Here is a 12,704-nt window from a genome sequence, read left to right on the forward strand (position 1 = left end):
GCCATGAAAGTGATTTCTTACTTAGCAATATATAACCCGGGTCACTAACCATGTTTAAAATTTTGACAGAATGAGACAAAAGCAAGACAAACACATTATAATTCAAAAAAGTGAAATCGGCCCAATCGGCCCATTATTTGGCGGAGGCTGACTCACAATATCCCTCTCTGAAGTGCAGAAGTAAACCATATTTCGTGGAGCGTAAGAAGGCCATTAAGCTATTAAAGCAGCAACTAATGCAGTAATATAAATACCTCAAAGTTTTGACTTTTTTAGCTAGCAAACCAGGACTCACAAATTAGAGCCGGAAGGTAGATGTTCTACCAATATGGCACCACACCAGAAGACTTGCTGCCTATGTTTTGACAAGTTTATTTGGACATTGTGCAAATTCAGGTGATTTTTTGATATTTTTTATGCAAATTTGGCCGCCCTGGTTATTAGTATAAGATGCAAGAAAAAGTTACACTTGAAACATGGTGAAACATTGAGTGGACGCTTTTGAAAACTACTCTTTTTGCCTCTTGAAAACTTCAGATTTACCGTATCTATTCTCGCGTAATATAATAAATTCTTTTTGACGCGTAAATAATCACTTAATGTTTTTTTTCTTGTGAAAGCATGAAATAACTTTTCTTTATGGGGTGAAAAAATCAAAAGCAAAGGTATAAGCTCGTTTAAAAGTTTGAAGCAATTATCAAAGGTTTGAAAATATTTTACCATTCCAAAATCTTTCAAATCAAAAGCCCGGAAATTGGACCCCCAAATTTATAACCTAAACCATGCCGGTTTAAACAAGTAGATGAAATTTGATTCCTCTGGGAGCTTTATTTCAGCTGACGAGACGTGGGTAAAATGTAAATATTCTTATACTTGCTCTATTGCGTCTAAATCATGGAGATTTCAGTTGCATTTTCAGGCAAAAGTTTAGCTTTTTGCTGAAAAGGCAAGGAGGAATAATGTAAGGATTTGAAAACTTCCACTTTATTGCGACAGAGTGAGAAGATTGATCGAAGCAGTACAATATTTAAAGTGGGAGCAGAAGGTACTACAATACATCTTCGAAAGTATCCAAGTGCTTTTTCTTCAACTAGGTTTTAGATTCACATGTAGTGAATGTCAAGGTTTACATTTTTTAGCCCGCCCAAATTTCCAGGCTAGTCAAAACTATGAAGCACTTACTTATCTCACGTGTTCCTTCAATGTTCCATTTGCCCCCACGCACGCACATACAAGCAATTTTTTTTATCAAAATTAGATGTTGCCAGAAAACTTTTTTGTGCTATCCTTCACAAAATTCAAAATCAATTTGGAAATCCGTTGTTTGTTCGGAGTCAGAAGAGAGCTCTCTCGCTCGACTTGCTTCTGATGATGGGTGTCCCAATTAAGGGATATTCCCGTTCCGTTGTCGCAACCAAACGTGCAACATTAATTATTACCTCACCCTCGGGAATGATCGCAGGTTCGCCCATTTCAGCTGTTAAGGCAGCAACTTATGCTGTAATTTAAGCACCGCAAAGAAGATGGAAACCCGGCTCGCCTGGGATCGAACCAGGATTCGCAATTTGGAAAGCGGTTGCTCTACCAATACGGCACCCCAGCAAGCCTCGACCCTCATAATCATTAATCACTCACCAAGTCGAGGTTTCATAATTTCATTTTTGTCCATGCGCTCGCAGCTTGATCCTGCATGCATGCCCTGCATGGGAACACAGGGAAAAATGTAAACATCAAGATTTCAACTCCCACCGACCAACCATCTTCACTGCATAAAACCATATCATTGACTCTGGCCCTCTCCATGTATATCGCCGGCTGAGTGATGATCGCTCAATCATGAGTCGTCGTTCTCCGCCTTCGTCCCTGGATTGGCCCTCCCAGTTACCGCCCCAACTGTTTAAACCTCGGATTTTAACGGCCGCTGCCTCATCCACCACTACCTCAGCCGTTGGGTCTTCGGCGGTTGCCCCGGACCTGAGATCCACGGCCAGAATGACCAGCCCAGTCCCCAGGAACCCCATGCCATCCAGACAGGAGGCCCTGACAGACGAGAGGATCAATTACTCTCAAGCCGAACCCTCGGCATTTCTCACCGTCAGATTCATTTTAGAGTGCTGTAAGTCGTTCAATGGACGACTGATTGTCCAATGAAATCCCTTGTCCACAGTGAATAAGGGAATTTGTTTGTGTTATTAAGGTTTTTAAGTAAACTGACCAATGAAAAGGGCCCCTACCGCCCGTGAAATGTGATTTGAAGTTATCACTTGGTGTAAAACATCTAAATTCAAAATTGGGCGTGACACTTGTTCGACCGGGCCTTCCATGTACCGCAAGTCCTTTTTTGAGTGCTTTTATACTGCTACTGGAAATGGAGTCCACAGTCATTCAAAATAGAAATAACTGTTCTTTCTTACTTCGGTTCAAAAGCATAAAATATCTAATACACCCACGAATTAGAGGTAGCGGATTGGTGATGTTGATCAAGGATGTTAATCAGAGGCATTTCCAGACTGAATTACAAGAGTTGAGGTGGCAAATGAAACAAACATTTTGCGTACAATTTCAAATCACACAAGTGTACACGACCAAATATTATATTACATACAATATCGTAACCCAACAAGTGGGATTCTCGCGCTTCAAAAGGCAGATGTTTCAAGAGTCTTTTGTCCTTCTCCCGATTGATAATAATACACCTATGGCACTCTTTTCAAAAACGTACTTTCTTTTCTAGGCCGAAAATTGGAATGCGACGCCATAGCGGCAGCCACTGCCGCTCAATTATTCCACCAGTTCATGGCTAATGTGGACATGGCTGACTATGACCCTTATGTGAGTGTGGGCATGAATTCCTGCCGGATCAATTGACTCACATGGTGCTTTTTCAGCTTATTGGTGCCGCCTGCATCTATTTGTCTGGCAAAATCGAAGGATCAGATATCCTGAAGATTCGAGACGTGATCAACGTAGTTCACGCCACACTTCACCCCAAGTCAGAGCCTTTGATCTTGGACAACCGATATTATTCGATCCGAGAGTCCATCACACAAGCCGAATTGTTAGTGGTTCGCATGGCCGGGTTCAACGCTAAATTTGACCACGCCCACAAGTACCTGCTCTCTTACCTGAAGTCATTGTCGGATTGGGTGGGCCCCCAAGTTTGGAACGAGATCCCCGTTAATGCCGTGGCCTGGTCTTTGCTCCAGGATGCTTATCATGATCGACGGGTTCTTCTCATGAAACCCTCGGAGTTGGCCATAGCTTGTATCAAATTGGCCATGGAGGTGTACGGAGTTGAAATTCCTGGTTACGATGAGGTCAAAAATCCTTGGTTTCAGGTTGGTGCTAGACTTGGATTGGTTGGATTGAGGATCATGTTGAAGATTGATTGAATTGAGCTCTTTTTCTTAGGTTTTCTCAAGTTCGGTCACCGTCAAAAAAATTTGGGACATCATGGGAGTATTAATGGAGGTTTATGAGCAAGATAAAACGCTGATACCTCCGACAACGGTCAAAAAGCTGGCGTAGCATTGACAAGCCTAAATTGAGCAAACAGTTATGAAGCATGTATTACATGGCATTCCTCAAGACTAACCCTTGCGTTCTTGTTAGTTATTTCTACAGTTCTAATGACTAGCCCTTTAGTTTTTTCTAGAGGGCTTTTTTTCTAACACCAAAATTTTCAAAAACATAGACAAAATCTCCGGTTCCTCAGGGTTACAATAATAAAGGCATAAACGTCTGGTTTTTATTACGAAATTAACTTGACTTATGTCTTCCGAGGCATGAGGAGAATAGTACAGTGTATTATGACTTCAGCGTTATTGTCCAAATAAGTGTAAACTTGAAACAAAATTAGTATAGAATGAGCCTAAAAGGAACGAATGCAGTGAGGTTAAAAACATCAGTTCTCCCGAGGGGCCTTCACACTTATGTCACCGTGAGGGATTGCAACTCTTGCGAATCGATATTCGCTTTCTGGGATTTTCTTTGTTGAGACCGGTGATGCAGTGTCTCCTCCATTTGAGGGATTGTGGTTTGATGAAATTTCTGGAATTAATTTCAGACCGAATCAATCAGCAGACAGGGTTCATGGCAAGAACAAATGAATGCCTTCTCACCTCTGCCAGTTTCACTCCAGGGGCCATGATGATAGCGTACAAGAAGTAAAGAGGCACAAATACAGTGGACGCGATCCCGAGGGCGGCACCAATTAGTTGACCCCAAATCGGATAGGTGTAGGTGTTGTTGTAAGTTAGTGGGGTGTATTGTACGATTGAAAAGATCAGCAAACCCTACAAGAAAATAAACATTTTCAACGACACGTATCATGTTCCATTTGGAAAAAATCATGACAAGGTGAGTCAATGAAGGGTGATTGCTGTACTTTGAAAAGGTCCTCCGAGTACCAGGTTACTCAGTGATGTAAGTACACTCAAAGTTCATTCGTTTATACTCTACAGGTGAACAGTTCAATTAAGAAGATCAGTAAGTCCTGCGTTTAAGGATCGTTACAGCGGAATGCGTGGTAACGAGTAAAACTTGACATTTTAGTCAAAATTATCAAGTTCGCTTGAGACTCCAGGGTTCATTTCTCCCTCAATGACTGAAGTAAGATTTGTCACTAATGTACTTGAAGTGAACTTGCTTACGTGGCTAACAAAGGCCAAGGTTAGAAACAATGAGCGGTTGAACACAAAATTGGATTTTCTGATTATGGATATTTACCATGCTGAGAAAGGGTGTGAGGAACGTCCAACAGAATTTAATCCACATGTTCACCGGTCTGCCAATCATATCCTCCACATTTTTGCACCAGTTATTGACACCATAAAACCAAGCAATGGCCACGCACTCGCAGAATGTGAAACTAAGTAGAACCATTCCACTCGCCGAGTAATAATCAAAGATTTGGAATACGTAGATTCCACCCTGAAAAAAAGTGACGCACCACTTATTCAAAATACTGTTGGTTTTGTACGGTGAAGTAGACTTATAACTGACCTGCGAAACCATCGGTAACGCAAACAGGAAACTGACCAAACAGTAAATGCCAGAGGTGATCTCACGAGCATATCGGAAATTGAACCTCGTCGAGAAATGGTCCATAAAGGCTGTGATCACTCCTTCAGAAAAATAACAAGGATTCGAATCTTGATAGCAGCATTTACGGATGGTAATTCCTACAAACCTTCACAAGTGACGAATTGAGAATCAATGGCCACCAACAAGATCATGAAGAAGAACAAGATGGCCCACAATGGAGCCGCTGGCATTAGGGACACAGCCTTTGGGTGGTCCATAAAGGCTGTGATCACTCCTTCAGAAAAATAACAAGGATTCGAATCTTGATAGTAGCATTTACGGATGGTAATTCCTACAAACCTTCACAAGTGACGAATTGAGAATCAATGGCCACCAACAAGATCATGAAGAAGAACAAGATGGCCCACAATGGAGCCGCTGGCATTAGGGACACAGCCTTTGGGTAGACAATAAAGGCCAAACCAGGACCTTTGAAGAGATAAGGACCAACTTCAATAGTCTAAGAGGTGCATGACAGGGTCAAAACTATATATATATTCACCTGACTCTGCCACTTGATCAATGGGAATTCCAGAGATATAGCTCATATAGCCAAGGACCGAAAAGATCACACAACCACCAAACATGGACGAAAAGGCGTTGATGCTAGCGATGATGGAGCAATCTCGAACAAAGTCTCGATGATACTTATTGAACGACCCTAAGGCCACCATGCCTCCAAAAGCCACGCAATAGGAATAGAAGACCTGGGTCCCCGCATCAATCCAGACCTGGAGAATGAATCAATCTCCTTGTTAAGCAACAATAAATATGAATAAAGCTAATCTCTGTATAGGCTTAGGTGAGTACAAGAACGTTGACATTTAGCAATGGTTAAATGTTACCTGGTTCCTGGTTCCTCAAACAACCCGGCACGTACCTATAAAGGCTAGAAATGCAGTCTAAACTATACCTGAGATTGCATCAGTTTGGTGAAATCTGGTTTGAGGTAAAAGATGAGTCCGTTCATTGCACCCGGCAGGGTAACGCCCCGAATGAAGAGCACAACTAACATAAGGTAGGGGAAAGTGGACGTGAAATAGACCACTTTCCCGGAGGAGTGGACGCCCTTGAAAATGCAGCCGTACACCAGAATCCAGGCCAGGAGGAGGGTGCCCACAAGTTCCCATTGTAACCCACCCACCTCCTCCAAGCCATTAGTCACGCCAAGAACCCGGTTTCTTTACCGGGCGGGTACAAAAAATAGAAGAAGGTTGTCTATGAGTCTCCAAACGATGGGGACCGCCAATCTCAGGCTCGATACCTGGCTACATGTCGGCACGTCTTTTTTAATAACTCAAAGGGTAATAACAGGATCATGAACTTACTCCCAATATTCGACCACTGGATCCGTGGCGTGGCCAGTGACATCAGAATGGTTAGACCCAATTGCTAAACAGTGGTCCGTGTTCCATAGGTTGCCACAAGAGGCCCAAGGAAGTTCCGATCCAAAACTGGCGAAGAAGTAGTGAAGGGCCCAAGCGAGGACCACGATGTAATAGATGTTGCAAATGCCGGCCATGATGGTTGTTCCAATTCCGATTCCTTGATCAAAAGACAAACTCAGTTATTTTAGAGCCCAGATTAGAGAAATTTAAACTCCTCAGACAGCCTGATGAAAGCTAGCAATAAACTACCGCATCCAGTCAAGTCACATCTCTTGAGCTGATTATTGTGCCACTTATACTCTCATTATATATTTGGCAAGACTTGTGAGGCTAGGTTCGAATTTGACACTAGGGTATGTGCCTCATAAATCTTGCCCACAGATTCGCTATTGAGTTACCAAGTTACCTCAAACAAGAACCTTGAAACCCAAGAGAGATGGGAATGTTGGTAGAAATGGATCGAGGAACGGAAACGGAAGTGCCACTCTCACTGTTAAGATAGTCGGAAAAATGGTAAATAGGTGCGAGTAGTTGTTAGTGATTATCGGGATGGTAAGCAATAATTCTTTAAGGTATTCATGTCCCAAATCTCCTGATCATGTCGACAGATTTATCAATTTAATCATAACTTGGAAGTCCCAACGTCCCAGAGCGGCAATCGTCAAACTATCATAATCGATGATCATTCATAATTCATAGGGCACAACCGACAAATGCCCTTGTTCTCCATTTGGTTTCATGCTCTAATGTTCTAATTCACTGCGCAATACGTTGTCATTTCAAACCTGGGGGTGACTAATTCTGTGTCCCAATAAGGCTGGTTTTTTGCTTCTGCTTTCATTTCTTTTATCTAACCTTGAACCACTTGATTATCCTAATCGAAAAACCTACCTAATAATTTATTTTTTCATTATTGTAACTTTAGCGGCAAGAATGAATATTATGTATCAAGGATAGTATTGAAGGCTTGTTGAATTTGGAAAACAATGTAGAAAGTTGGGACTCTAAATATTCTTGCGACAACTGGACGTATTCACAAGTATTCAAAAAGCACTGCCAACCGATGTAAAACAAGAAACATCTCAAGAGCACCTTCAAGCCATCATGAATTCAGGCTAGTTCGGACAATGAAGACCACCTCCCTTCATTCTCGGGCATCTTCATTGCTCAATTTGCTCCCCTCAACCATTCGTATAGGTGGTACGTAGGTCTTGATCCTGTAGCTTCCTTAAAGTTACATTTGGACAATTTTTTGATCAAAATTCCTTATTGATCCCATATCCAAGGGCCGGCCAGCTCTGTCAACTCTAATTTGTTAGGGGATCAGATATTATATGAATCTAAAGTTAGGTAAAATGAATATATATAAAATATTTTGAATATTTCAAAATTTCAACTACTGTGGATCCCATTCCCAGTCGGGGTAAGGAAGTTCGCAAAAACTATTGACGAAATATACTTCGATCAGCACACAATCCGTAACTAAAACTAAGCAGACCAAAACCGCTTTAAAAATGATAACATGATTTGCACACCCCCGAAAAATAAAGTGTCCGTAGTTCAAGTGATCAATGACCCTACGATAGAATCATTAGCTCTCTTTATTTTAATGACCTCGTTTTAGCGTTAGGGGCCGGAAAAAATAAACGATGATTTTCTTGAAATTGGTTTGCATTAAGTCGTAAAATACAATGTTCGTTTGAAGTAAGTTGTAAGTTATTCATATGTAAGTAAAGCATGTTAATTTTTTCGGAGGGATGGGGGNGTTTTCTCAACGCTGGATTGTAACCAAGGTTATTATCAAATAAGGATGTCGGAAGCAGACATACCAAAGACTGCGTTCCGTTTCCATGGAGAGCTCTGGGAGTCTACAAGAATGCCTTTCGGGTTAGCCGCAGCTCCCACTACGTTTTGCCGTGTGATGAGGAAGATTTTCGCCAATGAACTAAATATTACACTCTACTTCGACGATATTTGTGTCCATTCTTCTTCTGAGCAAGAACACGAGCATGATTTGAGGAGATGCCCCAAGTTATTAGCAGAAGCTGGACTTACCTTGAACATGAAGAAATGCAAATTTTTCAAGTCGGAAATCGAATTTTTGGGCTTTTCAATCAAGGGCAACTGAGTGCTTCCCTTGACAACACAAGTCGAAGCTCTGCTGAAAATGCCACAACCCGAAAACGCAAAAGAATTGAGAAGATTTCTGGGGCTTTGAGGGTATTATCGTTCTTTGGTACCTGACTTCATCCTCAAGCTTAAACTACTTACTGAGTTGACCGAGTCGTCGCGGAAATTTCAATGGACCGAGGTGGAACGATTAGCATTTGAGGACATCAAGAGAGTAATATCGGGGAACATTTGCCTGGTCATCCCCGACACGTCGGTGCCTTTTCGCGTGAAAACAGACGCCAGTTCTATGGGAATTGGAGCCGTTCTATTACAAGTTGTGGGCGGCAAAGAAGTTATTATTGAGTGAGCGTCCAAAAAGTGTTTTGAGGCTGAGTAAAGATATGCCACAATCGAGCAGGAGGCTATGGCTATCATGTTTGCTTTAAACAAGTGGCGACATTTCCTTATCGGTGGGAAATTCACACTTGAAACAGATCATTGGCCTCTGGTTTGGTTGAAATCGAAGAAAGACTGCTCTGGAAAACTGGGCAGATGGTCGCCGAGACTGTCTGAATTTGATTTTGATGTGGAAAATATCCAAGGATCCAAGAATATAGACGCCGACTGATTCTCTCGAGCAGCAATTGATGAAATCGAGGATGTCGGGATGGAAGTTGATAAGATCAAACTTGAACAAGGAAAGGATGGTCTGGTACAGGCCTTAATGGATGAACACCCATCGAAGTTTGTGAAAAAGAATGGAGTATTATACTTTCAAGAGGATGATCGGTGTCGTGTGTGCATCCCAAACTCCCTGAGAGGGTGGGTTTGGGAAGAACTGCACAATAAGTTGGGTCATGTTGGAGTCAAAAAGATAATTGCGCCGGCCCTGCCAAGATTTCTCTGGCCAAAGATGGTCGGATATTTCAAATTTATGGCAAAGAAGAATACTTCAAAATCTTCAAGTACTAGGGATCCCATTCCCAGTAGGGGTAAGGAAGTTCGCAAAAACCATTGAAAAAATATACTTTGATCAGCACACAAGCCGTAACTAAAACTAAGCAGACCGAAACCGCTTTAAAAATGATAAAATGATTTGCCCACCCCCGAAAAATAAAGTGTCCGTAGTTCAAGTGATCGATGACCCTACGATAGAATCATTAACTCTCTTTATTTTAATGACCTCGTCTTAGCGTTAGGGGCCGGGAAAACAACCGATGATTTTATTAAAAATGGTTTGCATTAAGTCGTAAAATACAATGTTCGTTTGAAGTAAGTTGTAAGTTATTCATACATAAGTAAAGTATGTATATGTTGGGATATCATGGACAGCGTCGAGGCGAACGTGTATGTTGTCTCCAAGTAGAAACGGTAATAACCAGATAAAATGGGAAAAAGAAAGGATCAGCTTACACATGCAGGAGGTTGGGATATCGACATGTACAGATATCTTACAAGAATGTTAATTTTTTCGGAGGGATGGGGAGGGGCTGAGTTTAAAGAAATACTCATTGAACATTCATTGGCTTTGTGAGATGTTTGTTTGTGCCATTGCCTTTTAGCTAGTTATAGATAACTCGTCACATCAATCCCGCCGATCAATTACAACTCTAACACCTTATAATATCTTGTCAAATTCTTAAAACTTTTTAAATCATTTAGATGGCGGTAATTTTATAGTCAAAACAACAGCATGATTATCCAAGCCAAATTGCAGCAAAATGAATTTGCAGAAAAAATTATCTAGTAGGTAAACGAGAACTAATCTATGTTGTTCATTATTGTTTGAAAAACAAAAATAAAATGAAATAGTGAATTGCGGAAAAAGTGGCGGTCAAAACTGACTGATTTACTTCACACTTTTTCATTGTAAAAGATTGTGAAAAACTGTATTTAATCCTAAAAATCGTTCAAGCAAGTTAAAACATAATATTGCAGATGAACTAGGCTTTCAATTTCTTCCAATCGTACATTGATTGATTGATAGACTTTGATAGGATACCTAAAAGTGTGAAGTGCTTAAGAGTGTAGTGTTTTCAGACTTAATTCATTTACAACTCTATGTCTCTTGTACAACTACATTTGTGAAGTGAAGGAAAAACGGGAAATCTTGAGTTTTTTTAGGGGGGAGGCTATTGGTCTTTCCTGTACCACCAACATGCACCCTGAGCAAACTATATTTGCAATAATTGAATGACTTGTGTTACAAAGCTCAAACAATTCTCGTTTTTGGTGTAGCTTTGACGTTGTGTCCCTGGGCAATATTCAAATATTGTTCGCTCGAACATGCTGGTGATTTGAAATAATTGACTAATTTTATCCAAGTACGTATAGCCCATTGCTTTATTGAATCACTTCATACTCTTCTATCTTCTAACGGATCAGATTTTCGAAATATGAAGAGCAAGAACCATCATGTTCGACGCGTTACATTTTTAAGAAGTTCGAATAAATTTACTGTTAAGTATGCTATTTTGTTACATTTTGTTCAATGATCAGCCAAAAATTCCGTGTCTACAGATGTAAAGAATAGCATTTGTTGGACAACCTATGTTATGAATAGAAGTACCGTGTCTAATTTATATCTTATGGGGGGGACCTAGCAATATTTCTTTGAACATCTGTGGCTTCGCGGGCAAAGGTGGTACAACATGTCTGTTCTAAAAGGCAGATTGAATAGCAGAAAGACGATTCCCACCTAACGTTTTGATATTTTTAAGATAAATAGTTTTTCAACATTAAATCCTGGTGCGATTTGCGTTAAAAGGATTTCATTTCAGCCCGGGTCCTAAACACAATAAGATCGGTCTCGTATCACAGATGTTAGTGGTCATTTTTCAAAAATGCTTCAACCAATACTTCATACCTTTGAATATGGGACAAATGTTCCAAATGGAAATATTCCCTTGGCTCATGAATTGACCCAATCCCACCTCCAAGAACAACATAGGGATCCCTCCTCCGATCACATATACAAAATAAGGAACCAGGAACGCTCCGCCTCCATTCTTATAACACAGATATGGAAATCGCCAAATATTGCCCAAGCCCACGGCAAATCCTACGCACGCCAAGACAAATTCCATTCCATTGCCCCACACGTCTCTTTTGGGCACGTTTCCAAGGCCTTCTTTGGTAGGCGAGGTCTCTTCTTCACTCGGTGGAACTATTATGTAAGAAGTGAGATGGGCTCCATCTTCTCGATGGTTGCTTTGATCCGTCACAACCATGTTGTTAGTATCAGTTAATGATCTGAATCGAGTACTTGTTGGATTACAGGTTCGGCCTTAACTAGAGAGAGAGAGCGACTGTCTCTTGGACTTGTCTTGAATCTTGTTCTCGAGTTTTGGTGGACTGTACGGCCAGGCCTAGCTTTCTCCATCCAGGATACGTGCTGCGTATATAAGGTATGATCAAAACCCTTGCTCGATTTATCTACGTGCTGCAACAGAAGGGGCACACGGAAGTAAAAGAAAACACAATTAAGACTAAATTACAAAGCTCTTGTTATTGTGGTTCTGTGGAGAAGTAACTAATTTTTTAAGAACAATGGTGTTTAGATTATTTCTTTTACTGTCGAACAATATAGGTTTGACATCACAAAATAATGAAACTATAACAATCACTTAAGACGCATGAAGTAAGCTTCTTTTTTGCAAAAAAAATCAAATTCGTGTCTTAATTTTCCGCGGAACAGTGGGTTTTAAACAATTTTATAGTTCTGGAGATTTCATTCTTTGTAACGACGTAAGAAAAGGGCTGCAAAAAATGCAACAGGCTACAAATCGTCACCGCCTTACAAAGGGATTGTTTCCATTCATAACAAAGGGGTTTACTTCAATATATTCGAATCAAAGCGCGATTACGAGATCATATCAATTTGGTTTAGACAGATAAAATAAAAGCTGAAGCATTTGTCAGTATTCAAAAAAGTCTGTGACAGTCACAATTCGATCTTAAAAAACATGAGAGATCCTTCAAATGTATTGAATCTATTGTATTAGTGCTGAAAAACAGAAGCATTAATATAGCATTATTCAAGTGATGAAAAACAGCCCTGATGCAAACAGTTGAAAACAATACATTATTTATTACTCATGTTGATAATGAAAAAGAAAG

The 12,704-nt window shown here is 40.6% G+C and overlaps 2 protein-coding genes across 2 annotated transcripts; one reads left to right on the top strand and one right to left on the bottom strand.

Moving 5' to 3' along the window:
* Positions 1-1,828: 1,828 nt before the first annotated feature.
* LOC131893448 (cyclin-Q-like) lies at positions 1,829-4,026 on the top strand (the record flags this gene model as incomplete). Its single annotated transcript, XM_059243483.1, is given in 4 exon segments — positions 1,829-2,116; positions 2,735-2,832; positions 2,889-3,338; positions 3,412-4,026. Coding segments are annotated over 4 exon segments (945 nt in total). The 3' UTR covers positions 3,529-4,026.
* LOC131893462 (sodium- and chloride-dependent GABA transporter 2-like) lies at positions 3,785-12,035 on the bottom strand. Its single transcript, XM_059243499.1, has 10 exons — positions 11,452-12,035; positions 6,414-6,630; positions 5,999-6,266; positions 5,588-5,816; positions 5,386-5,514; positions 5,192-5,320; positions 5,005-5,126; positions 4,729-4,932; positions 4,122-4,295; positions 3,785-4,050 (listed from the first exon to the last, which is right to left on the bottom strand). The coding sequence occupies exons 1-10, from the start codon at positions 11,813-11,815 to the stop codon at positions 3,931-3,933; spliced, it is 1,956 nt and encodes a 651-aa protein (XP_059099482.1). The 5' UTR covers positions 11,816-12,035; the 3' UTR covers positions 3,785-3,930.
* Between the last annotated feature and the right edge of the window lie 669 nt (positions 12,036-12,704).

Source organism: Tigriopus californicus, chromosome 2 (genome assembly GCF_007210705.1).
Source record: "Tigriopus californicus strain San Diego chromosome 2, Tcal_SD_v2.1, whole genome shotgun sequence".
NCBI classification, from domain to species: Eukaryota; Metazoa; Arthropoda; class Copepoda; order Harpacticoida; family Harpacticidae; genus Tigriopus; species Tigriopus californicus.

Excerpts from the sequence above, each read along its gene's own strand:
- LOC131893462 (XM_059243499.1), bottom strand. The coding sequence starts at position 11,815 with ATGGTTGTGACGGATCAAAGCAACCATCGAGAAGATGGAGCCCATCTC. Across the intron at positions 5,817-5,998 it reads CCAAACTGATGCAATCTCAG|GTCTGGATTGATGCGGGGAC; the intron begins GTATAGTTTAGA and ends TTCATTCTCCAG. Across the intron at positions 5,321-5,385 it reads TCAATTCGTCACTTGTGAAG|GAGTGATCACAGCCTTTATG; the intron begins GTTTGTAGGAAT and ends ATTTTTCTGAAG.